Source organism: Saimiri boliviensis, chromosome 9 (assembly GCF_048565385.1).
Source record: "Saimiri boliviensis isolate mSaiBol1 chromosome 9, mSaiBol1.pri, whole genome shotgun sequence".
In the NCBI taxonomy this organism is placed as follows: domain Eukaryota; kingdom Metazoa; phylum Chordata; class Mammalia; order Primates; family Cebidae; genus Saimiri; species Saimiri boliviensis.
This window is the reverse complement of record NC_133457.1, coordinates 99,329,597-99,356,890: the sequence shown is the minus strand read 5'-3', so window position 1 is coordinate 99,356,890 and position 27,294 is coordinate 99,329,597. Positions and strand designations below refer to the sequence as shown.

The 27,294-nt window shown below is 46.5% G+C and overlaps 1 protein-coding gene across 1 annotated transcript in view; it reads right to left on the bottom strand.

Moving 5' to 3' along the window:
• The window catches only part of MMP24 (matrix metallopeptidase 24), a 51,530-nt gene extending 24,583 nt beyond the window's left edge, over positions 1 to 26,947 (bottom strand). Inside the window, exons 1-3 of the mRNA XM_039479314.2 lie at positions 26,285 to 26,947; positions 6,494 to 6,642; positions 612 to 728 (exon numbers count right to left, since the gene is read on the bottom strand). Coding sequence (XP_039335248.1) covers positions 612 to 728; positions 6,494 to 6,642; positions 26,285 to 26,524 — 506 coding nt within the window. The 5' untranslated portion in view covers positions 26,525 to 26,947. The remainder of the gene's footprint in view (positions 1 to 611; positions 729 to 6,493; positions 6,643 to 26,284) is intronic.
• Between the last annotated feature and the right edge of the window lie 347 nt (positions 26,948 to 27,294).

Sequence of the window (27,294 nt, the reverse complement as noted above, 5' to 3'; positions counted from 1 at the left end):
AAGGATGACACGATTATGATTCAGGTCCCAGTTCTTTATATTCCTTAAGACACAACTGGAACTCTGTGTTGGGAATCTCAGGTGAAGTCCATCAGGTGGTTTTGGGTGGAAGGATCCAGATCAGAGGGAATGGGGTTTGGCAGGCAGTAATAAGGAGAATGAATTAAGCCATGGTTTTGTGTGTTTTGTTTTGTGGTTTTTGTTTTGTTTTGGAGACAGAGTCTCACTCTGTCACCCAGGTTGCAGTACAGTGGCGTGACCACAGCTCATTGCAAGCCGTGGTTCTTTATCACAGCTGAAAGTTACTAAACCATTCGTACCCCACTTTCTGTAACTTAAAAACTACAGGCATCTAAACAGAACACAACTGGGAGCCCCCAGAGGACCAAATAAACCTGAGGTTTGAGTCACAGCATCCTGTGGAAGCCACAAGGAGGACAAAGTCACAGGCTCTCAGCACCTGGTACTGGTGCCCACATGCCTGGCCCTTGGCGTATGTTGTGAGCCTCCTCCCCAGGCCCACCTACATTGTGAGCCTTTGAAACTCAGACCAGGAAAAACAGAGTGAGGGTGGCACCAAAGCCAGGGAGGAAGAGAGGGAGTCCAAGCACCTGTAGGTGATGTGTTTTTGCCTCCACTTCTGTCCAGTCAGGGCATAGCGCTTGTTTCTCCGCCTACGGCTTAAGTGGGGATGATCAGGGACACCACATCGGGGTTTCTTCATCCACCTGGGCAGAGAGAGGACACACACACATCCATATGCACTGTGGTCACTGAACACTCTAGGAAATGATTGCATATTCCCCAGCTCCAGTCTGGAAAGCAATGTGCATCCTCAACCTACACTCTGGGACCCTGGCTCAGATGGACCCCAACAGGAACATGATTGAGTGATTGATTCATTCATTCATGCGCTCACAATCATATGAGGAAACACAGCTGTATAAAGACTGAGAATCAGAATACATGGGCTTGATAAGTTTCAGCTCCACCACTAGTCATAGGACCCCCCCAGGCAAGTGACGGAACCACTGTGAGCCTCAGTTTCCTCATCTGCAACATGAGAACTATAGTTCTTGTTGTTCTTAGATGGCAGTGAGTCTTCAGGGATGAAGTACATGTGAAAATGCTCTGTAAATGCAATCAGAGCACAGCATGCCCTGGTTAAGAGCCTCCAACGACTTCCCTGAACACCCAGAATAAAATTCAAATTCTTTAGCTGGGCATGGTGGCTCACGCCTATAATCCCAGCACTTTGGGAGGCTGAGGTGGGTGGATCACCTGAGGTCAGGAGTTCAAGACTAGCTTGGCCAACATGGTGAAACCCCATTCTACTAAAAATACAAAAAAAAAAAAAAAAAAAAAAAATTAGCCAGCTGCAGTGGCTCACACCTGTAATCCCAGCCCCTCAGGAGGCTGAGGCAGGAGAATTGCTTGAACCTGAGAGGTGGAAGTTGCAGTGAGCTGAGATTGAGCCACTGCACTAGAGCCTGGGCAACAGAGCAAGACTCCATCATCCTGGCGCACAAAACTCCATGTGATCCAGCCCCTGCATACCTGTCCAAGAACATCGTCACCCTTTTCCACTTATATCCTTTACTCTAGTCATGGCAACCTTCTTGCTGTTCCTTGAACATGCTAAGCCTATTCCCATGCCATGGTCTTTGCATTGCTGTTCCCTCTACTTGCAACACTCTTCTTTTGCATGTGGTTTGTTTCCTTACTTCATTAAAGTCTCTGCTCAAATATTACCCCTTCAGAGAGGACTTCCTCATCCTCTCTATCTAAAATAGCTTCCCTGTCCCCAGTCCACTGCTATCTGCTTATCCTGCTTAATGTTTATTCACAGGATTTATCACTCGTGAACTTAGAGTATGCATTTGCTTTCTTATTTATTCTTTGTCTCTTTCCTCAAATTCTAAGCTCCATAAGGACAGGAACTTTGCTGGTATCCCCAGGGCTGGCACAGTACCTGACATAGAAGGGGTTCAATAATTTTTGTCCACTAACTGATGGAATGAATGAATCAGAATTGTCCAACAGTAGAAATAGTATAGCATGGAAGACAGGAAATTCTCTTTCACTAGACTTGTTCAAGAAGTGGCTAAAACAGGCTGGGTGCAGTGCTCATGCCTGTAATCCCAGCACTCTGGGAGGCTGAGGCAGGTGGATCACCTGAGGTCAGGAGTTCAAGACCAGCCTGGCCAACATGGTGAAACCCCATCTCTACTAAAAATACAAAAAATGAGCTGGGTGTGGTGGTGGACGCCTGTAATCCCAGCTACTTGGGAGGCTAAGGCAGGAGAATTGCTTGAACCTGGGAGGCGGAGGTTGCAGTGAGCCAAGATCACGCCATTGCACTCCAGTCTGGGTAACAAGAGTGAAATGCTGTCTCAGAGGAAGAAAAAAAGAAGTGGCTAAACAACTGTGGGATGTGGAACATAATTCTCTGCAGCACTTATATATTGTGTTGTGATTTAAAATCTATTGGTCTGTTTCCTCTAATAAATGGTAAATTGAGGACAGGAACTATGTCCTGTTCATCATCATGTCCCCAGAAGGTAGCCCAGTGCCTGAAATTATGTAAATCCTGATATCTGCTTTACAGCAGGTGATATAGTTTTGTGTCCCTGCCCCAATCTCCTGTCAAATTGTAATCCCCAGTGTTGGAGGCGGGGCCTGGTAGGTGGTGATTGGACCATGTGGGGCGGACTTCTCCCTCGTTGTTCTTGTAATAGTGAGTTCTCATGATATCTGGTTGGTTAACAGGGTGTAGCACTTTGCCCTTCTTACTCTTGCTCCTGCCATGTGAAGATGTACTTGCTTCCCCTTTGCCTTCTGCTATGATTGAAAGTGTCTTGAGGCATCCCCAGCCATGCTTCCTGTAAAGCCTGTGGAACCCTGAGCCAATTAAACTTCTTTTCTTTATAAATTACCCAGTTTTGGGGATTTTCTTTCTTTTCTTTTTTTTTTTTTTCCAAGACAGAGTCTTGCTCTGTTGCCCAGGCTGGAGTGTAGTGGTGTGATCTCAGCTCACTGCAACCTCTGCCTCCCCAGTTCAAACAATTCTCCTGCCTCAGCCTCCTGAGTAGTAGGTGGCATTACAGGCATGCAGTACCACCACGCCCAGCTAATTTTTGTATTTTTAGTAGAGACAGGGTTTCACCATGTTGGCCAGGCTGGTCTCGAACTCTGAACCTCAGGTAATCCACCCACCTTGGCCTCCCCAAAATGCTGGGATTAGAGGCATGGGCCACTGTGCCCAGCACATTCTTTTAAAACATTTGATTCTTGGCCAGGTGCAGTGGCTCACGCCTATAATCCTAGCATTTTGGGAAGCTGAGGCAGGCAGATTGCTTGAGCCTAGGAGATTGTGACCAGTCTGGGCAACATGGCAAAACCCTATCTCTATTAAAAATACAAAAAATTAGCCAGGCATGGTGGCATATTCCTGTAGTCTCAGTTACTAGGGAGGCTGGGGTGGGAGGATCAACTGAGCTTGGAAAGTTGAGGCTATGGTGAGCCAAGATCGCACCACTACACACCAGCCTGGGTAAGCCTTGTCTCAAAAAAAGGAAAAAAAAGTTTGATTTTCAAAACAACGCTGTGAGGTAGCCAGATGAGAGAAAAGATCCACAGATAAATCCAGTACCTTGCAAAACATAGAAATCAGCAAGGCAGGACTGGAACTTAGCTGAATGAAAAAATGAGGTATTAATTAATGCAATTTAACAAAGCCTGGGGCTTTTCTTTTTTTCTGTCAGTGCTTACACAAGGCTGAGCTAGAGGAACTACATGTTGTTGAACAAATGAATGAGTGAATGAATAGATGTGTGACATTACCCAGGGTAGACTCTCCAACATAGTACTTCATTTTTTTGAGATGGAGTCTCACTCTGTTGCCCAGGCTGGAGTGCAGTGGCACGATCTCAGCTCACCACAACCTCCACTGTCCGGGTTCAAGTGATTCTCCTGCCTCAGCCTCCCAAGTAGCTGGAATTATAGGCGTGTGCCACCATCCCCGGCTAATTTTTGAATTTTTAGTAGAGATGGGATTTCACCACGTTGGGCAGGCTGGTCTCGAACTCCTGACATTGTGATCCCCCCACCTTGGCCTCCTAAAGTGCTGGGATTACAGATGTGAGCCACCATGCCTGGCCAACAACACAGTACTTAAAATGGCTAATCTAACTTCCTTTCATTAACAGTCCCTGGAACAAGAACCAAGAACCACCTCTGGCTAAGTTAGAGCTGGAAGGCACCTAGGGAAGGAAAGGCAGCCATTGCCCAAGGTCACAAAGCTGGAGCTGCAACTCAGGTCTCCAAATTCTACCCCGAACGCTCCCCAACTCAGGTCTTGGATTAAGAAGTGTGATTTGCTTCCTCCTTCCCCTGCTTCCAGAACACAACTCCCCTGCCTTCATACAAGGAGGTGTGGGCACAACTGCAAGCAGGAAAGGCCATCCTTTTCCCTAGATCGTTCCTTCTGCCTTCTCCTTTCACTGTCCACCTGCCACTCTCTGAGCACCATCCAACAGGCCTGGGGCTTTTTGGAACAGAGTAAAACCTGAGGCCAGGTGGTGCCACAGCAGAGACGCCAGAGCTCCTGCCCCAGGATGCACTGCCATGAGGCCTGTGCAAAGCCCTCAAAATAACCTCCCCTTTGAAAGGCGGCCGGCCTTTAACCAGGGCTGTCTTTAACCAGCCCACTCTGGAGGCCACAGGGCCAAGGAGTCCACGGTATTCACAGCATCACAAGAAGTTCACACTCTTATAATCAGAGAATCCTAGGAATGGGAAATGTTCATACAGAATTTTAGGATCCTAAAACCCAGACTCACCAAGGTTTAAAAGCTTATATGCTTAAAATAATGGAATCTAGGCTGGGAGTGGTGGCTCCCGCCTGTAATCCTAGCACTCTGGGAGGCCAACGTGGGCAGATCACCTGAGGTCAGGAGTTGGGAGACCAGCCTGGCCAACATGGTGAAAGCCCATTTCTGCTAAAAATACAAAAACATTAGCCAGGCGTGGTTGTGTGTGCCTGTAATCCAGCCACTTGGGAGGCTGAGACACGAGAATCACTTGAACCCTGGAAGCAAAGGTCGCCTCTGATCATGAGATCACGCCATTGACCTCCAGCCTGGGAGACAGAGTGAGACTCCATCTCATAAAAAAATAAAAATAAAAATAAAAATAAAAGAAAAGAAAAGGAAAAAAAAAGTGGTATCTAAAATTTAGAGCCATAATCCAACACTCCCCTTTGCAAATGAACACACTGAGACCCAGAGAGATGATTCTGTCCAGGAGTGACTTACCTGAAATTGATCCTTGATCCACAACTGGGTGCATTTCCTGTTCCTCCCCACACCAACTCCCCGGCATCCTCACCCAGCCCTGCTAGCTCCTTCCACCTGCCTCAGGCTCCCCTCCCTTCCCACCTCCTTAGGAAACTCTCTCCTGCTCTTTTCCATGCTTTAGTGATGTGAATGGCTCTTCTTAAACAGCTCTCATAGCTTTCTTAAGCAAGTTTAAGCCTGTCAACTCTCTCCCGTCTTAACTAAAAAAACAAAACTTCATCCTTTCTAGCTGCTACCCATTTATTCCTACCTCCCTGTCAAGGTTCTTGAATGTTTTCCCTCTACTTGCCACTTTTATTCTTCACCTCTGCTTCTCCCCACTTCAGTCTGACTTCATCTCTACCATTCTGCTGAGGTTAGCAACAACCTTTTTGTCACTAAACTCTGCTGATGACTTTCAACCATGCTCCTGTTGGACAGCTCTGCAGCGGCTGGTCCCATTGACACCACACACCATGTGACATCACAACACTGCTTCACATCATCACATCAGGCTTCCTCCTTTCCAGCTCCCCTTCTTGGCTGGCTTTGTGGGGTTCCATCCCCAGCACCCTGCCCATGAATCTTTATATTCTCCTTGAGTGATTATGACCATCCTCATGACTTTTTCTACCTCCTGTCTCCCCAAAACTCAGTGTTTCCTTTTGAGCTCTAGACTGGTGTGGCTAGATGACTGTATTTGTCACTAAATGGTGAGCCTCTGGAGGGCCGGATAACAGGCACATGCAGGCACCCAGCAAATGTTTGGGAAATGGAAAAAGTGGAGCCAACTCATTATCATTCAAGAGTTTTCTGTATCCTGTGAGATGTGTGCATTGCAGGGAACTCCAGAGCATGACCCAAAGAGCCCATCTATAAGCCAACCCCTCATTGTCCTGATAAGGAAACTGAGATCCAGAAGGGTTAAGCAACTTGTCTCCAAGGTCACTTGGCAAGTTAATGGGAGGGCTGGACTCCCATTCCATCCCTTCCCATTCACATCGGAAAGGGCACTTTGGGGTTTTCTCTCCCAGAATGGCCCTGCAGGAATGAAAGACAAGGGAGGATGGGCATGGGGTGGACACAGGCCATCACAAATGTGAACCCAAATGTAAGTCCAGGAAGTTCAAAAGCACAATGTCCTATGCAAATCTTACTCGATCGTTGTCTGATCCAACACACCGGTGACTGGGATCCCGTAAAACTGCTGCATAGTGGAGACTGCTGACTGCAAGGCCTTCCCTGAGTGCAACGCAGATGCCCGTGAGTCATAGGGAAGCAGATAGCCATATGACTTTAACCAGTTCTGAAAGACATGTGAGAGAAAAGGATGCATTATGCTGGGAAAGGCTCTGCTCTACCTGGGCAGAGCTGTGCCCTTAAAACCAGGGGTCGCTTTACCCCAGTGACCTATGGACTCATGCTCTGAGCTCGTCTTCCTTCACTCCATCCTGCAGACGCTGTCAAATCGATCTCCAGAAAGCAGCTTTTACTGGCTTTCTCTCCTGCTAGGAACCTTTCATTGGTTTTCTACTGGCAACGGAATAAAGACTAAATTTGAATTCAGCGTTTTCTCCTGCCCTGCCTCTTTACTTGTTTATTCAGTGCTTTCCACTGACATTGGACTAGACACAAAAAAAGCACAGCTCAGTTAATTCTGTGATGCAGAGTGGTATTTTGAAAATGTTGTACCACCCAGAAACCCATTGTGTCTACTGTCAAAGCCTGACAATGAATCATGTTGTAGAATATTTATTGGCAGGAGATTATATACAATATTTATTGCTAACTTGCTGTGAAAAGCAAGCCACTATAAAGAAGCATAAATAAAACAATGCATGATCTTATTTAGATATAAATAAATGTGTGCATAGAAAAAATATAGAAAGGCACATATAAAAGTTAATGTTTATGTAGGAGAATTCCTGAGTTTTAGGAACTACACACTGAAGTATTGAGGCTGACATAAGAGTGCACAATATCTGCAACTTATTTTTTTTTGTTTTTTCATCGGCCCAGGTGACAATTGGCTAGCAAATTATTCTGAAATGGGTTCAGAAATATACATATATGGCCAGGTGCCATGGTTCACTCCTAAAATCTCAGCACTTTGGGACGCTAAGGCAGGAGGATCACCTGAGGTCACGAGTTTGAGACCAGCTTGGCCAACATGATGAAACTCCGTCTCTACTAAAAATACAAAAATTAATTGGGTGTGGTGGCGCACGCCTGCAATTTCAGCTACTTAGGAGGCTGAGGCAGGAGAATAGCTTGAACCCAGGAGGCAGAGACTGCAGTTAGCCAAAATCGTGCCAGTGCCATCCAGCCTGGGTGACAGAGCAAGGCTGTTTAAAAAAAAAAAAAGAAATATACATATATGTCTCTCTCTCTCTCTCTCTATATATATATATATATAGAGAGAGAGACAGAGATAGAAGAGAGAGAGATAAAGTAAGTATAGTTTGATGTTAACATTTGGGGAATTTGGGTGAGGGGCATTCAAGAATTCTTTGTTGGCTGGGCATGGTGGCTCAGGCCTCTAATCCCAGTGCTTTGAGAGGCTGAGGTGAGAGGATGGCTTGAAGCCAGGAGTTCAAGACCAGCCTGGGCAACATATCAAGATGCCATCTCTACAAAAAAGTTAAACATTATTTGTGCATGCTGGTGTGCACCCATGGTCCTAGCTACTTGGGAGGCTGAGGTGGGAGGATCGCCTGAGCCCAGGAGTAAGAGGTTGCAGTGAGCTGTGATAATGCCACTATACTCCAGCCCGGGTGACAGAGTGAGACCTCATCTCTAAAATAAGTAAATAAATAAATATTTAGAGAAATCGTCCTATTCTTGAAAATGTTTCTAAAGTCTGAAATAATGTCAGAACTTTTTTTTTTAATAAAAAAAAGAATTGACTGAGTACCCTTTGGTTATAGTATCACGGGGCACTTGTTTTTTGTGCTTTCCTGTTTTCTACGTTTTATGCGTGGAGTAATTTTTTTAAAGAGGTGAAAATCATTAAAAGGGCAAGATAATCTGAAAGAAGCTTGGGTGAAGGAACTCAAACAAGCAATGACTCTGAAGGATAGCAAGCAAAGATTGTTCCCAGCTGGGCGTTGGCAACTCACACCTGTAATCTCAGCACTTTGGGAGGCCAGGGTAGGTGGATCACTTGAGGTCAGATGTTTGAGACCAGCCTGACCAACATGGTGAAACCCCGTCTCTACTAAAACACAAAAAAATTAGCCTGGCGTGGTGGTGGGCACCTATAATCTCAGCTACTCGGGAGGTTGAGGCAGGAGAATCACTTGATCCCAGGAGGCTGAGGTTGCAGTGAGCTGAGATCATACCATTATACTCCAGCTTGGGCAACAAGAGAGAAACTTAATTTCCAAAAAAAAAAAAAAAAGAAAAAAAAGATTATTCCCACCCAAAAGCATGAGGGGATGGAGACCCAGGGACACAAGAGCACCAGGAAATATCTGTGGCATTTGTTGAGCCCACATGCACTTTCAGGAGCTATGTGCTGGGCTCGAAGCTAGATAACCCCGTCTCCCATCCTCAGAGGATCATCCTGAACGCCAAGTAAGCCACTCAAGGGAAAGAAGGCTGCAGAAATGGCATTATTCCCTTCCTAGCTAAAGCTTTTGTTTCATGTGTCTATATGAACAGGCTAATTACGGATGTGTCTTTTATTATAAGTCAAATGAAACAGTTTTCAGAAGGCAGCAGACCAGAAACTATAAATAAGTTATTATTTGCTTCACCAAAGGTGACTATAACATCTTTACTGCCTTGTGATAAAATCCATCTGATGATGAAAACAAAATTGTCAGAATAATAAAGGCTCGAAACATGCATAAGACGGTAACAGCCTCTGTCTCTCACAGTCGGATCTAAAACATGGTTTTCATTCCAAATGATGGCACAGAACACCAATACTTGCAGTTCCCTAAATATTTATTCTCTTTCCTGCCTTTGTATTAGTACATGTTTCCCCCTCTGCCTAATATTCTTCTCAGGATGGCAAAAAATTTTTCATATTTTAAGGTTCAGCTCATAAATTACTACCTCTGAAAGACTTTCCTGACTCATCAGTATCAATTATTTTCTCCCTTTTCTGTGCTCCCCGAATCCCCTATTATAGATATTATAAGATTGGGCTCAAATCATTACTTTACATATCAGTCTCCTCCAGACTTTAACCTCCTCAAGGGAAGGGGCGGTAGCTTACTCATCCATTGCCCAGGACAGTGCTGGACACAGTAGCTGCTCATTATCTGCATTCAAAAATCATTAACTGAGCACTTACTACCAGCTAGGCATTGTGTAAGGAACATAGAGATTGACAAGTAAACCCGAAATAAAAATACAATGCTAAAAAGCAGGTGTGCACAGAGTTCTAAGGGAGTACAAAAGAAGGTTGTCTTATCCATGGTGGGGAGGGGGCAGCACAGATAGGGGAACTCCAGGATGGCTTCTAGGTAGAGATGGGATTTAAGCTGAGCCTTGAAGCATACAGCATATGCAGTTGCCTGGAAATGCTGGAGAGCATGGCACATTGTCACATTCTCAGCGGATTTTTTTTTTTTTTTTTTTTTTTTTTTTTGAGATGGAGTCTGGCTCTGTTGCCCAAGCTAGAGTGCATTGGCTTAATCTTGGCTCACTGCAACCTCCTTCCCCACCCCCACACCCCCAGGTTCAGGCGATTCTCCTGCCTCAGCCTCCCGAGTAGCTGGGATTACAGGCTAATTTTTGTATATATGTATACATATATTTTGAGACAGAGTCTTTCTCTCTTGTTGCCCAGGCTGGGGTGCAATGGCAAGATCTCGGCTCACTGCAACCTCCACCTCCCAGGTTCAGGCGATTCTCCTGCCTCAGCTTCCTGAGTAGCTAGGATTACAGGTATGTGCCACCATGACCGGCTAATTTGTATTTTTAGTAGAGACAGGGTTTCTCCATAATGGTCAGGCTGGTGTAGCCTCAGTGAACTCCACACCTCGGTGACCCACCCGCCTCAGCCTCCCAAAGTGCTGGAATTACAGGCGTAGTGCCACAGGACATTATGTTTTAATCTGTAAGCTGCCTCAAGTCATCCCTAAAAGAGGTGTGGTACAAATCTAAAATAGATTCAATGCCTCCCTATCTGCCAACGGACTCTATTAGTTCTCTAAAAATATGACTAAGATGAATTACGGCATTTGTAAAATAGCTAGAGACCTCTGAACAGATAACTACTGACAAACCAGACAGTCAATGGAGTATTTTTTGAGCATCTACTTCGAAGCTAACATGGAGTTTAAAAATCCTCATTCTGCTTATGGTAGGAGGTAAAGAACAGGGGACCTTCGGCATAAGCCCACTCTTGCGTTCCAGTGCTCTGGGGAATTAAAAGTAGTTCCTCCTAAGTAAAGAGCTGGCAACCTGGTTTACACAGCTCCTTTTCTGGGATACTCAAGCAAGGAGCATCTCACAACCCACTGGGATCCGTTATGAACATGACAGAGTCTATCCCGGCAACATCAGGAGTTAGGATCTCCGGACTCAGGTCGTATAGGCAAATGTCTAGGTCAGGACTAAACACTGGAATGGATCAGACATATGGTGGGGTGGGCTAGCGTTAGTGTATTCTCTAAAATTCTCTAGGCTCTGTTTCCCTCCCAGGTCCTCTGGGGACAATCCTCAGAGCCCAGGGGCAGACTCCTAGGAGGGGAAATGGGGTGGGGGCAGTCGCATGATAGCATCTAAACCAGGGAACAGGGCATGAGATTGGACTGGTAGTGTGTGCGTGTGTGCGCGTGTGTGTGCATGTGTGCGTGTGTGTGTGTGTGTGTGTATGCATGCGTTCATGTGTGTATTAGAGAGTAGGAGGCTAAGGAAGATGGATCAGGGCTCAGACAATTCCAATTCATGCTGCTTATTCCTGTCTCTGCTACTCACTTGCTCTGCAACCCAGACAATCTTCTGCCTTCTCTGGGCAGAACTCTGAGGCTACAGCAAGGGTTCTACACACCGGTCATAGTAACTCCAAAGCACTCTCTGCCCTTTCTCAGTTCCTGGCTGTTTCTGCTGCCTCCAAAGCCCATTCTCTTTATGCATATTAGCAAACTCCTACTCATCTTTCAAGGTCTAGCTCAAATACCACCTCCTTTGTTAAACTTTCCTTGGCCCTCCCTGTCATAGATAGTGGGTGCCCTCTTTACTCCTGCAGTACTTTATACACACAACTACCACAATGTAGCACACCCAGTCATGGATATGTCTGTTTTTCCCACTAGATTCAGTTCCTGGAGAACAGAGATGGTGTCATATTTATTTTTGTATCTGTTATAGTATTTAGCACAGTGTCTGACACAAGAAGTAATCACTGAGTTCATGAATGAATGAACAGTTGATCTAGGAGGCACTGTCTGGATATCAAGGAAGGGATTTCATCTTGGGAAGATTTAATGAGTAATACACATTAAAGCACCAAGCACAAGTCCTGGTATCTATTAGAAGTTTCAAAACACACTTGCTGAAATTCAATCTATTGTGGTTTGACTTCCTTGCTTGATGAGGCAATAGGTTCCATTGCTCCATTTGAAAAAAAGACAAAATCCACTAAAGGAAAAAAGTCTCATTCACTTTTAGACAGAATGAACTTGCTTTCATCTTTTTACACCTGGATCCATTAATCAATCACCAGCCACGTCAGAAGTCAGTTAGCCAACTCTTAAGACGTCTGTCACCCTTAAAGTGCGGGAAGATGTGTAAACCCAGAGGAAAGTGAGAAAAATCTCAGGGTGCAAGCAGAGACCAAAATAGCTGGGCTGAGCCAAAGACGTATAGATCATAGGCAATACAGTGTGACTAGTCTGCCGGCCAAAAGGCAGGAGTTGGGTTCCTCAGAAGCCAAAGCTGAGAACTCCAGGAGTGGTGGCAGTGAAAGGAGAGAGCAGAGAGTACCAAGGAGAAAAAAATGTGGACAGAAGAGGAAAGAGAGTGGCAGACAGCAGAGGTGGTGGTGAGATTAGAAGTGGCGATGGGGGTGGCAAGAGGCAGATCTCTGGCAGTGCTGGCAAGTGCTCCTAGAAACAGAGATGGCCATGGGGAAGGAGAGAAAAGGTGGGTCATTTAAAACAGTGAGGTCTCCAGGGCAGATTTGGGAGCATCACACCTTAGTGGCAGCCTGAACCAGACCACATGGGCCTGGAGAAGGAGTGGCGAAAATGATCAGAATTAGGTGTTTGATCAGAAGTGAAGGGGCTAGGAGGTATTATCAGAAAGGCCAGACGTAATAAGGACCAGGAAGGAAGAAGTCAAATTTGGAAGCAGGGGCTAGAATGAGGAAGAAAGAATAAAAGACCCCCATGGAAGAGTTTGGGCAACTGAGGTCATAATCTAGGGTGATGAGGTGAGCAGCAGGAGCCAGGCACTGGCCTCAGCATGCATGGGAGAGTTCTGGAGGTTTTATGTGCAGAGGGACTGTGACAAACTGGAGCTTGATTAAGGGAGCATGGCCAAGAGAGTAAGAGGACCGGGAACCATGTCCTGGGAGGACAGATGAGGGGTATGTAGGCTGAAGAAGGGAGACTGCATTAAGGAGAAGAGGAGCGTGAAGGAGAACATTCTGGTTGGTACAGAGGGCAAAACTAAGACCAGAATGAAAGATTATAGGACAGAGATCTTGACTCATTATAAGAAACAACTTTTATCATTCTACTATAAAGACACATGCACATGTATGTTTATTGCAGCACTATTTACAATAGCAAAGACTTGGAACCAACCCAAATGCCCATCAATAATAGACTAGATAAAGAAAACGTGGCATGTGTACACCATGGAATACTATGCTGCCATCAAAAAGAAGAGTTCATGTCCTTTTCAGGGACACAAATGAAGCTGGAAACCATCATCCTCAGCAGACTAACACAGGAACAGAAAACCAAATTCATAAGTGGGAGTTGAACAATGAGAACACATGGACACAGGGAGGGGAACATCACACACTGGGGCCTGTCGGGGTTGGGGGGCTAGGGAAAGGAGAGCATTAGGACAAATAACCTAATGGATGTGGGGCTTAAAAGCTAGATGATGGGTTGACAGGTGCAGCAAACCACCATGGCATGTGTATACCTATGTAACAAACCTGCACATTCAGCACATGTATCCCAGAACTTAAAGTAAAATAAATTAAAAAAAAAAAAAAAGAAAGAAAGAAATTACAGGCCCTGTGACCCCAAAGATATCCCTGAGTTTGAAACCCATTTTTCAAGGTTTTGTTTACTTTGCTTTTTTGTTTGGAGGCTCATAAACAGGTTTATTCCTTGGGGAGAAAAAAATAACAACAAATTTTGAACAATCAGAGGTGTTCTGAGTATAACAACAGTGATACTGACTACCGTCTTTAGAATGCCCACTATGTACCCGGCACACGCGCTCTATTGTGCTAAGCACCCTAGAATGCAACGACTCCATGGGGGAGGAGTTGTGACCTCCGATTTGCAGATGAAGAAACAGGTTCTAAGAGGTTTTAATTACAGTTGGCCCTCCATATCCGTGGCCATCTTGCGGATATGGCAGGCTATAAGGGACTTGAGCATCCATGGATTTTGGTATCTGAGAGGGTCCAGGAACCAACCCCTGGTGGATATCAAGGGATGACTGTATTCAGAGCCCTAAAGCTAAGAAGCGGCATTCCATATGGTCAGAGTATTGGACAGACAGCGCCCCACTTTCCCAGGCCTTCCTATATCTCACACTCCTGGACATACAGGAAGGAGACAGGAGTAAGGAGACACTCCTGTCTCCTTATTACAATTTTTTTTTTTTTTTTTTTGAGATGGAGTCTCACTCTGCCGCCCAGGCTAGAGTGCTGTGGCGCAGTCTCAGCTCACTGCCACCTCCACCTCCTGGGTTCAAGCGATTCTCCTGCCTCAGCCTCTGGAGTAGCTGGGATTACAGACTTGCGCCACCACAGCTAATTTTTTGTATTTTTAGTAGAGACAGGGTCTCACCATGTTGGCCAGGCTGGAGTGCAATGTCTTATCTCAGATAAAGTGAGCACAATACTCCTATGCTATGTCAGGGTATGGCACCATCGGCTACCCAGGTGCCCAAATCAGCAGCCTCATATGACCCACGACTCTTTCCAATCCTTCACTGCCCACATCCAGGTTTTGTTTTTTTCTTTTTTAGACAGGGTCTCAGTCTCAGCCCTGGCTCACTGCAGGCTTGAACTTCTGGGCTCAAGCGATCCTCCCACATCGGCCTTCTGAGTAGCTGGGACTACAGGCATTTGCCACCATGCCTGGCTAATTGTTAAAAAAGTGTTTTTTGATTTTTCTTGTAGAGATGAAGTCTCGCTGTGTTGTTAGGGCTGGTCTTGAACTCCTAGGCTCAAGTGATACACCTGATACACATTGGCCCCACAAAGTGCTGGGATTACAGGCGTGAGCCATGGCACTCTAATCTTTTACCAAAGAACTGTTGGTCCTACCTCCTAAACATCAAATGTTTATTTCTGTCCATTCATTCAATAAATACTTATTGAGGACCTACTATGTACCAGGTACAGTGCACTACGGCTATGAGAGCCAACAAAAACATTCTAATCCCAGTCTGGCCAACATAGCAAGATGCCTCTCTACCCCAAAAATTGAAAAAATTAGCCAGGCATGGTGACGCACCCCTATAGTTCTGGCTACTCTGGAGACTCTGGCAGGAAGATCCTGGAGCCCAGGAGTTGGAGGCTGCAGCGCACTGTGGGCGACAGAATGAGACCGTGTCTAAAACAAAAACAAAAAAAAACTCAGAACAGCATTCTAGCTCCTTTCTAGCAGTTACGGACTAGTGGAAGAACCATGTGGGAATAAGTGCTGTGAAGAACAGAGCAGGTTGGAGAGATGGAGAGTCATGGGACAGCTATTTATAGAGGGTGATCAGAGACAATCTCTTTGAGGAGGTGACATGTAAGCGAGAGATCTGAAGGAGGTGAGGGAGTGGGCCCTGTGGCTACTAGGAAAGAGTGTTCCAGGATGAGGGGACAGTAAGAGTGAATGCAATCCCTGTGAATACCCTGAGATGGCTTCAAGGCCTTTCCATCTCTGCAGTCAACAGCCTTTATGATTTGGCCCCTGACTCCCTCTGCAGTCCCTTTTATCTTTCTCCACCTAGTGCTCTGTGTTCTAGTGAGTTCTAGTTCCACCAGGCCCTTACATGCATTGTTCCTTTTATTCTGTCTCCCCTCCTCTCTCTTTGGGGTTGAGATGGAGTCTTACTCTGTTGCCAGGCTGGAGTGCAGTAACACGATCTCAGCTCACTGCAACCTCCACCTCCCGGGTTCAAGCGATTCTCCTGTCTTAGCTTCCTGAGTAGCTGGGATTATAGGTGCCTGCCACCATGCCCAGCTAATGTTTTTGTATTTTTAGCAGAGATGGGGTTTCGCCATGTTGGCCAGGATGGTTTCAAACTCCTTACCTTGTGATCCACCTGCCTGGGCCTCCCAAAGCATTGGGATTACAGGCATGAGCCACCTCACCTGGCCCACAATTCTTATCACATTGTATTGTAACCACATGTTGAATTATCTGTCTCTTCCTCTTGACTATAAAATACATACATGTCCTCCCCATCATTGCCACCCCAACAGCTAGCACAGGGCCTGCCATAACCATGATGAAATGGACACGTTATGCTCAGTGTCACTTATAACTATGTTACCCATTTAGAAAAGACTATTAGCATTGGCTCAGTAGCCAGCCTCTGCCTACTGTGTCTTGGATCTGCTATTACTTCTGGGTCCCTCACCTTGCCCATCTCCTTGGTCAATCCTGACTTGAGCAAATGTTCCATCAGCAGCTTCAGTTCCCTCACTGAGATACTATTGCATCACTGTATATAGGTATGAAGGGTGGCCTCAGACCACTCTTGGCCATCCATTGCTATATTGGCTTAATGCTTACAACTGGGTTTTTGCCTCAGTTTCTCTCTCTGGCATTCAGGTTCTAAGCTGAGACTGCTGTGAGCCTAATCTGTTTTTCAGGGTCTCAGATTCCCTGCCTAGTTCTTAGACAGCCTCCTCAGAGAGTTAGACTGTATTCTCTCTCTCTTTTATTTTTTCTCCATGAAGGCCTATGTATTCCCAATACACCTGGGAGCTGAATGGGATCCTATCTAAAAAGACAGCTCACTTGAAACCACAATGCCACCACATAGTACCAAATATTACCTAACTTTTCTGTTTCCAGCTGAGTGCCCTTGGGCAAATGACCTAACTTCTCTAGGCATCACATTCCTCATCTGTTAAACAGATGCTTAAAGAAGGGTTGTTAGGAGGACTCAATCAGGTGATGCACTGTGGTAGTAAAATAATGAGCCTTCAAAGACATCCACATCCTGATCTCTGAAACTATAAAAACGTTACCTTACATGGTAAAGAGACTTTATAGAAGTGATTACTTTAAGGATCTTCAGATGGGGAGATTAGCCCAGATTATCCAGGTGGGTCTAATGAAATCACAAGCATCCTTATAAGGGGGTGGGGTGGGGGCGGGGGCGGGGACAAATGAGTTGAGTCAGAGAAGGTGTTGGGAGACACAGGTTATAGCAATGCTGCTGCTGGAAGGGACCACAAGGCAAGGGACGCAGGTGGTCTCTAGACACTGGAAAAGGCAAGGAAAGGATCCTCTCCTGGAACTCCAGCAGGAATGCCGCCTTGCCAGTAACTTGATTTCAGTTCAGTAAGACCCATTTCGGACTTCTGACCTCCAAAATGTAAGATAACAAGTTTGTGTTGCTTTAAGACATAAGTTCCTGGTAATTCGTCATAGCAGCAATAGGAAACTAACACATGCACATGAAGCATTTTGCAGATTCTGGCACATAGTAAGTGTTCTTACAATGTTATTGTCTATTCCTGCTCCCATACTCCTTGGAAATAACCCACTGAAAGGCAGAGACGCTTGGCTCCATTTCCGGCTCCCCTATCAACTTGCTCTTGGTGATGGTGGTGGTTTTTTTTTGAGATGGAGTTTCGCTCTTCTTGCCCAAGCTGGAGTGTAATGGCGCGATCTTTGCTCACTGCAACTCCTGCCTCCTGTGTTCAAGTGATTCTCGTGCCTCAGTCTCCCGAGTAGCTGGGATTATAGGCATGTGCCACCACACCCAGCTATTTTTTGTGTGTTTTTAGTAGAAATGGGGTTTCACCATGTTAACCAGGCTCATCTCAAACTCCGGACCTCGGTTGATTGGCCCGCCTCAGCCTCCCAAAGTGCTGGGATTATAGGTGTGAGCCACCGTGCCTGACTCTTGGTAATTTTGAATAAGCCATCTCCCCTGCCCTGACCACCATCTTTGGTTATTGCTGCCAGAGCAAGTCACTGCGTCTCTGTGGTGACTCCTCAGGGATCAGTCCTATCACTGTGTAAGTTTCCTCCATCTCTTGTCCCACCAAAACCCTGCTCCTCCTCTACCCATATAATTGAGGTCCAAGCCTTGCTGCTGAGCCCACCTGATTACAACTAATTTGTAAAATTTCATACTAAAGGCATAACCATTCAGGTATCTAGAAAATGCATGGGTCAACAATACTTAGAGATTATCCATTTTAACATGCTTGTTTTGCAGAAGAGAGAAAGAAAACTCTGGGAGGGGAAATGACTTATTCAAAATCACAGAGCAAGTTGATAAGTAAGCCAGAAACGGAGCCAAGCTTCTCTGCCTCTCAGAGCATTTTCTGTCATGCTACACCCTCTGCACTAGCTCTAGTTTGCCTCCAAATGCTGTTTCTTTTCTTTTTTTTTCTTCACTTAACAGCCAATCTAAAAAGGGCCCTCAGGATCGCCCACAATGCCCAGCTTAGCTTCTTGACAAACACCTTAATGGCGCAGCATTGCCTGTTGGCTGCCATCGGCTCTTGAGTGGGTGGTAAGTGCAATAGCGGGAATTCCCTGGCGCTCCGCAGAATGTCCTTGGCCCACTCCCAGGAGGCCACCACAAGCCAGATGATCACCATACCCAGGAAGGTGGCACATTTGGGGTTTTGGGTCGGCACTGAGATGTCCAAGTTTTGCATTTCTGGGGAGGCCTCTGCCCACAGTCAGGAGTGTGGCCATGGTCTCATTCACTCTCTGGAAAAGGAGGGGCCTTAGTCTTCCTTGCCCTTTCCAAGGCCCTCCTGCAAATCTGCCAATTTTCTGTCCCCTGAGGCTTGACTTCTTGATGAGTGAAGAAAAGGGAAAAGTGAAGACAGACCAGTGGCCAGATCTCAGAGTTGTTTTTTTGTTTTGTTTTGTTTTGTTTTGAGACAGGGTCTCACGCTTGTCGCCCAGGCTGGAAATGGCGCAATTTTGGCTTACTGCAACCTCCGCCTCTTGGGTTCAAGCAATTCTCCTGCCTCAGCCTCCTGAGTAACTGAGATTATAGACACCCACCGCCAACACTCAGCTAATTTTGTATTTTTTAGTAAAGATGAGGTTTCAGCACATTTGCCAGGCTGGTCCCAAATTCCTGACCTCAGGAGATCACCTGCCTTGGCCCCACAAAGTGCTGGGATTACAGGGTGTAAGCCACCATGCTCAGCCTATTTTTTTTTTTTTTTTTAAGACAGAGTTTCACTCTATGGCTCAGGCTGCAGTGCAGTGGTACAGTCTCTGCTCACTATAGCCTCAACTTCTTGGGCTCAAGCAGTCCTCCTGCCTCAGCCTCCCAAGTGGCTGTTACTATAGGCACATGCCACCACACCCAGCTAATCTTTGTATTTTTTGTAGTGACGGGGTTTCGTCACATTGCCCAGGCTGGTCTCAAACTCCTCGGCTCAAGTGAGTCTCCCACTTTGGCCTCCCAAAGTGTTAGGGTTACAGACGTGAGCCACCACACCCAGACCAAGTCTCAGTTTCTTAGCTACAATAGGGAGATGGTTGAACTAAATAACACATAAGTAATGATAAAAAGTTCCAATATTTTCGCCTAAGTGGATGGACTGTGAAGCCGATCTTCTGGTTCCTCACTGCCAGTCTTAAAGTCCAAATTCTTTAGTATGACACACCAGCCCTTACAATATGATGCCAACGCACCTTTCCAGCCCTATCTTCTTCTTTTGTAGAGATGGGGTTCTGCTCTGTCGCTCAGGCTAGAGTGCAGTGGTGCAATCATAGCTCACTATGACCTCAAACTCTTGGTCCCAAGCAATCCTCCAGCCTCAGCCTCCTGAGTAGCTGGGATTACCAGCGTGAGCCATTGTGCCCGGCTCTACCAGCCTCATATTCTGTCCTGTACCTTCCACCCTTTACTGCTCACCTCAGGTGCCGCAACCTCTAGCTATACTGACCTCATTGTGTTGCCTGGACACATCCTGCAGAGTCCTACCTCTGTGCCTTTATTTCATTCCTTCTCCCTAGAATTCCTTTCCCACATGTACTCTGGCCTCCCCCAGTGTACTACTTCAAAATGCAACTTGAATGCCACTTCGTCGTGGGGGCTATCTGTCTGGGGTTAAATGGACTGTCTCTGTGCTCCCAATGGCATGATATATATCCTCATTTATAGCATAGTTTGTATTATATGATAAATGTTGGTTTACATGCCTGTAGTCCCCTTTGAACTCATCCTCATGGAAGTTACAGTCTGGTAGGAGAGATAGATAATAATCCGGAAAGGAAAAGAGAACTTGTGAGGTGGGTAGAGTGCTGGGCCCAAGAACAGAAAACCTAGCTTGTGTTCTTTGCCTTAATTATACACACACACACACACACACATATACATATTTAATTATATATATGGTTAATTATATATACACACATATTTAAATATATATATATATACATACATGGTTAATAATGCCTTGCTTTCCTCTACTTACTTTGTTTAACAACATGTATAATCTTTGGGAAAATGTTATCTTTACACATACATAGGAGTTTGCTGTTATTCTATGTGTCACTAAAGCCTATTCAAAGTTGCCTTTAACAAAAAAACAAAAAACAAAAAACAAAAACAAATGCATGGAGTAATGATGAAGAAAAACTAGTGAAGGACTTGAATAGATTAACCCTGACGTCTATAGAAACCAAGTGTCTCGCTGCAAAATCTCTCAGTAGGGGAGGGCCACAGGGGGGAATTCACACCTTTATCCATATTCAAGTCCTTAAAATGGGTACTTACCCCTAAGTTGTGCTAAGAAAGCTTAAAAGAATTCAGGGCAGGAGCCAGCAGCCCGAACAACTCAAGAACAAGCCCCAGTTCCTCCACTTCCTCCACATGGCTCTGAGCAGGTCTCTTCTCTGCTCAGAAACCTTTAATGACTCCCCTCAGCCTTTGGAGAAAAGCCAAATGCACAATCTGCTCTTAACCTCCCTCTCCAGCCTCTTCTCTTTAGACACTGTTACTGGAAACAGCAAGTAACTTGGTGCTCCAGGCACATCAGATTATCCACTGTTCCCTAAACATACCATGCACTTTTGTAGGGCCATGGTTCATAGTTTTCATTCTGTCTGGACTGTCCCATTCAGCCTTCTCCATCATTCTCCTCCCTCAAAGTTTCATCGCAGGTACCACCTTCCTGAAGCATTCTTTGGGAAAGCTCATCTCCTCCCTCTTCAGTGCTTCCATACACCTTGTTATACTTCTAGCATGCATTCATTTATTTTACTTTCATTTATTTTTCAAAAAAGGGACTGACTTTTGGGTACCAAGCGCCATTCAAAGAAGTTGTTGGGATTAGATAACAAAATTAATTTTAAAATATTTATCAAAGGTCCAGAATGTGTCATGCACTGTGCTAGGTACTGAGGAGATATTGGCTGTGGTTTGTTCTTCCTGTTTTGAGTTCAAACAATACCATACTATAGGGCTAGGCATTTCCTAATATTAGTCTTTTGGGTACAATTATAATTTACAATTATAATTTATTAGTTCTAAAAATACTTCTTTCAAGGACTGGAGCAGGACATACTTGAAAGTAGAAAAGATTGGCTAAAAGGCTATAATAATGGTCCAGAAAGGGAAACTTGTGCAGTGGGCAGAGTGCTGAGCCCAAGAACAGAAAACCTAGCTTCTGTTCTTGCTTTTTTTTTTTTTCTTTTTTTTGAGATGGAGTCTTGCTCTTTCACCCAGGCTGGAGTGAAGTGGTGCTATCTCAGCTCACTGCAACCTCTGTCCCCTGGGTTCAGGCAATTCTCCTGCCTCAGCCTCCCAGGTAACTGGGATTACAGGTGCATGCCACCACGCCTGGCTAATTTTTGTACATTTAGTAGAGATGAAGTTTCACCACGTTGGCAAGGCTAGTCTCAAACCTGACCTCAGGTGATTCATCCGCCTCAGCCTCCCAAAGTGCTGGGATTACAGGCATGAGCCACCACGCCTGGCCTGCTTTAATGTTTATGAGCTATCTTTGGGTCCTTGGACAAGATGATAGGCAATTCACATTATCTTTGAGTCTCCATTTACTCACCGAGAAAATGAGGACAATATCTTCCTTATCTACCTCATGATATTGTTGCCAGGACCAAATAGGGCCACACACACATATACTGGAGGCCATGATCACGGTGAAAGAGTATTTTGGTTTGGTGAGTAAAGAGTATATATGTTGGTGCTTCTTAATAGGTCACTCCCCACCCCTCCAATCATTCGGGCTCAATCTTCCTTGACTACAGGTTCAAACCAAAAGCTGTTCTCCATCTCCTCAGCACAAGTCACTCAAAACCAGTCTCAAGGGCAGGAGTCCATAAGCCCTGGGTCTAAGAGTCACACTCCGTTACTTATTCATGTGGCCTGTGATAACTGACTTGCCTCTTTCGTCCTGTTCTGACCTTCCTCAGAATCAAGTAGGAAACTAGGAAGGCCAGAAAAGTATTTAAGTAGCATTCTACTCAGTGAAGAATAAGAGAAGTGATGCTTTTGATAAATCAAATGAAGGAACCCAGTTAGAGAATCAGTGGGACTTCCTGAAGTGCAAGGTACAAAAGAAAGATTAAAGAAAGCATAGGATCTTGGTTTTTGGGCTTCAAGGGGTTGGGAAACGTGGAGAGAAAGAAAGCAAAGGTGAAGATAGACTGAATAAAAATTTTTTTTGGCTTGGTAATGAAAAATCATAGATATGAAATCAAAAATCTTGGAATAAGGAGTAATGAAAAATGCACTCAACTTAGAAATCAGGAGAACTAGGAAAAATTCTATAGTAGTTCCAAATCACCTACTAGTTCTGTGCTCTTGGGCAACTCAAGAAGTATCTAGTAAGTTCTGCTGTGGGTACTGGGTGATCCCTAAAGTCATGGTTACCTCTCAGTTTCTTTCTATTGATGCCACTACCATTAGATGACTACCTAAAGAGTTATGAAAGAACTCCAGGGTGAGATTGTGGAACCACTGCCAAAATGAATAACCTAGATTTCCAGTGAAGGATGTACAGGTTGGCAATGAGTCCCACCTCTAAGAAGGGTTTTAGAAGGGAGCTTGGACCCACATGCCCATGAGTGTCTGTTTCAGATCCATGTAACTTTTTGAGATAAAGGATAAAGAGTAGAATCATTGGTTGCTCATTGAATACTTAATGGTGAGCATTGAGAGTTGGGGATTTTGTTCAATGTAAAAAGATAAAACATTTTGGTTGAAAAAGATCTGCCTAAGGACCAACACCCCTTTCCCCAATATTAAATAAATAGGGCTGGGTGCAGTGGCTCATGGCAGTAATCCCAGCACTTTGGGAGGCTGAGGCGAGCTGATCACTTGAGGTCAGGAGTTTGAGACCAGCCTGGCCAACATGGTGAAAACCTATCTCTACTATAAATACAAAAATTAACTGGACATGGTGGCACACACCTGTAATCCCAGCTACTCTGGAGGCTGAGACATGAGAATCACTTGAACCTGGGAGGTAGAGGTTGCAGTGAGCTGAGATCACCCCACTGTGCTCCAGCCTGGGCAACAGAGTGAGACTCCTTTTCAAAAATAAATAAATAAAATAAAAATAAGTAAGTAAGTAAATGACAGACTGGGTGGGGCTGCTTTAAAGTGTTTCCTGGAGAAGAGAGAAGAAAATAGCAACTAGAGAAATTAGGGAAAGTTACTGGAGAAGCAGGGCTTGAGCTGAAACTTTAACGAAAGGGTTCAAATAAATGGGCAGGGGTGCAGAAGTAAACAACATGTGACAATATCCAGAGAAACATGGGCAGCTTGTCTAAGAGTAAAGGAGAGATGAGCTTGTCTGAAGTAAGGATATATTATTGATAAGTAGTGGGGAATATGGCCTGCTAATGGGGAGGTAGGGTGGAGTCAGACTCCAAAGGGCTTGAAAGACAGAGGAGTAAGTAACATTATCTGCTGGCTTAAAAGCAACAATATTTCTATAAGGTTTCAATCAAGTGATTCCCTAGTGTTCAGTGAAAGGATAATTAGGCACAAATTATTGAGAGAAGCAGTGGATATAATTTGTCTGTCTTTCAGAAAGTTTTGGACAATGTATTAGACATTTAAAATGGAGTCATTGTCAAATTAAGGGTGACGTTTTTGTCACTTAGAAAATAACAGATAGGTATAAATGGTCACTTCTGTGAATGAAAGAGGATTCAGAGTGCAGGGGGCCCCAAGAGACCATGCTGGGACCTGTCTCACTTAAATTTTTTATAAGTGATCCAGAAGAAGTAGAACAAAGTGAACATTTCAGGACTTCAGATCATGTTAAGCCCTTACAGACATGGAAATGCCGTGCCAAAAGAAAGGGAAGGAGGAAGGGGTGGAGGGAGGGAGAGAGAAAGAGCAAGTGAGCAATGCTTGAAGGAAGTTACTGAGTGCAATGCACGATGGCAGACAAACGTCAATGTGGAGAAATATAAGGTAATGCACTCCGATAAAAATAATCCACAGGCAGGGTGTTGTGTTCCAAGCTATCAGTTTTGACCCAGGAAAAGGATCAGGGAGCTATTACAGATTGTTCCCTAAAGACAGTTGAAGTCAGGAAAGCTGACAGAGGGATGGAGGAAGCAGGATGGGACCTGGAGACCAAAGAAGAAATCAACCCTCCTTTATGCAAAACCATAGGGTCCTACATCTGGAGACAATGGTCAAGTTGACATCTATTGAAAATTAGGGCCCTAGATAAAGGACAACTAAAATGACCCAGAGAATGAGTGTAGCTATTCTAGGGGTCCTGTGTCATAGGGGGAAACTTGAATAATCAAAGCCTGTAAAAGCGATAAGGGTAAGGACTAGGGAAACATAATCTTCTCTGCAAATTCTGAATATGTGAATATAGCTTCCTCTTAATGCTTGAAATATCATAGGAATAAAAACATGTCAGAGTTGACATCATCTAGCACTATCTCTTTATGTTAGACATGGTGAAATTCAAGCCTAGCGAGGGCAAGGAAATGGCTCAAGGTCACGTAAACCAATGGGGGCCAAGGTCAGATCAGAGCCCAGCCCTCCTTAATCCCAGGCCAGGGTACTTCCACCTCATCCTGTGCACTCAGGCAGTCTAAAGGGCTCTTTTTTCTAGGGTATAAACTTAGGAAATGCATTACTTTAACATGTGATGAAACACATGTGAAAACACAAAGAGGCTATGGAAAGTCCACAAAAAGTCAATCGGCAATTCTAAAATCTTTGGCGGACAACGGCCAACTGGCCCTAAAGGTTCTTTTACACACTCCGTTTTGTTTTGTTTTGTGGAACCTGTAACCCTTTGAGAGACTGAAGAAGTCTATGGGTCCTTGCCTAGAAATACACACATTTGCACTTACAAACACAAATTTGTACATAATTTCAGAGCATGTATGATCCCTGAGCTCCATGCCCAATTAAGAATCTCTCTTCAGGCAGATTCTTCTAAACAAACAGACTGCCTGCTTCAACAAACACACTCCACCTCTTAGGATGACTGAAGATATCATTCTGATTTTCCTCAGCAAAATACCGTTGTCCCAACATCATTTATTAGAATTGCAGACCTCTAGGTTGGAAGATACTAGGGAAATTACCTAGTCCAACTGCTCCCCTCCATGAGATACAGGATAAGGTCATATGTAAATAATGAGGAGACTAGAGTCAGCCTGCCTAGGTTAGAATTCCAACTCCATCACTCACTAGCTGGGTGACCTTGGGCAAGTTACTTAAGCTCTTTGAGTCTGTACCTACATCTGTAAAATGGGGATAATAATTGGAACTATTTCATAGAGTAGTGACGAGGATTGAATTGGATCATTCGTATAAAACATAGCACCAGGCCTGGCACATAGTGTTCAGTAAATGCTAGCTGGCATTATTGTGATGATGCATGTATCCCTGCAAGCACTATGCATGCCTCCATCCAATCCCCTCTGAGAGCTTTTACTTGCACAGGCCAGTGATGAGCAGCTCGCCTCCTCCTAAGCTGGTTGAGCAGCTCCAATTGTTACAAACTTCTTCCTATATTGAGCTCAAATTTGTCTTCTTGCAACCCCCACTCCTGCTGGTCCCAGTTCTGCCCTGTGGGGCCAAGCTAGAAAAGTCTATCCCACCTCCACCTGACAGCCCTTCAGCTACGAAGACAGGGATCGAGTCCTTCCTCCGCCTTCCCCCCTCCCCCTTTTCCAGCTTGAACATCCTGGGTTTCTTCTTCCAACCCACAACAGACTGGCTGCGCTTACTATTTACTCCGAGGCGTTGTACGGTTTCCCTCACACATAGTCATGCAGGCCACACACCCCACCGTCACCACCGCAAGCCGGACCCTCGAGATTGGCCCCCGCCCGCTGCCGCTGTCCGCGGTGCTGAAGCCACTGCCGGCCCGGCGGCCCTCGGTGCGGCCCTCCCCGGCCCCCGCCCTGGGCCGCGGACCCAAACCCCAGGCGCGAACCTCCGGCGCGCCACCTCCGCGACCCCGAAAGCAGCAGGCGCGGCCCGGCCCGGGCCCGGGCCCGGCCCCGGCGCCGCCCCCCACCCTGCCCAGAGGCCCCGAGCCCGTGCCCCCTGGCCCCGCGCGCCAGCCCCACCTGCCCGGCGAAGGGCGCCTCCGCCTTGGCCGCCCGCGCTGCCGCCACTGCCGCCCGGTCCCCGGCCCCCGCTGCCGCCACCGCCGCCGCCGCCCGCGCGGCACCCGGGAGGCAGCAGAGCGCGGGCAGCAGCAGCAGCAGGAGCAGCCGCCCGGGGACCCGCCAGCGGCTCCAGCGTGGGGCCCAGCCCGGCGGCGGCGGCGGCCCCGGCGTGGCACGGCCGCCCCGGCTCCTCGGCATCCCCGTGGCGGGGCCCGGCCGCCCGGCTGCGATGGCGGCGGCGGCGGCGGCTCCGGCCGGGTCCTCCCGCTGCAGCCGCTGCGGAGCCGCCGAGTCACGGCGCCGCGGACACGCGCCCGGCCCGCCTGCCTTCGCCGCCGCCGCCGCCGCGGCTGCCTCGGCCGCCAGCGCGCCCCCGCCTCCGCGCGCCCCGCCCCGGGTGGGGGGCGGCCGGGGGCGCGGGGGCAGCACCCAGGTGGGACCTGAGAGGGCAGCGACCCTGGAGCGGCGCTGGGGAGGGGTCGCAGAGGCTAAAGGAACAGCTCTAGAGGCATGGTCCGAAGGGGTGGAACTGGAGGTCCGGGTCTGGGGGGCAGCCCTGAGCGGGAGGGGGAAGAGACTCAATCGGTAATTCTAGAGGTCGAACCGCTGGGTGGCTCTGGGGGAGCATATCTGGGGTTGGGGGTCCGGAGACCTGGGGAAAGGGTCCAAGGAAGTGGCATCAGAGGAGAGGGGCTCTGAGAGGCAGCCTAGGGGAGGAGACTGAGGAGCGGCCCCGGGGTACAGGCGGGGTTGGAGAGCAAGCTAAAGAAATAGCACTGGGTCTGAGAGGGTGACACCGGAGGGGGTCTCTGAGCAGCTCTCCTAGGCCAGGGTGGTGGGGAAGGAGATAGAGAAGACGAAAGAATAGACCTGAGGAGTGCTGAAGAGGAGGCAATCCTGGGAGACATTAGGTGAAGTTGAGGTGAGGCTCAGTCCCTCATCCCCTAGAGGGAGAGAGCTCACCCAGC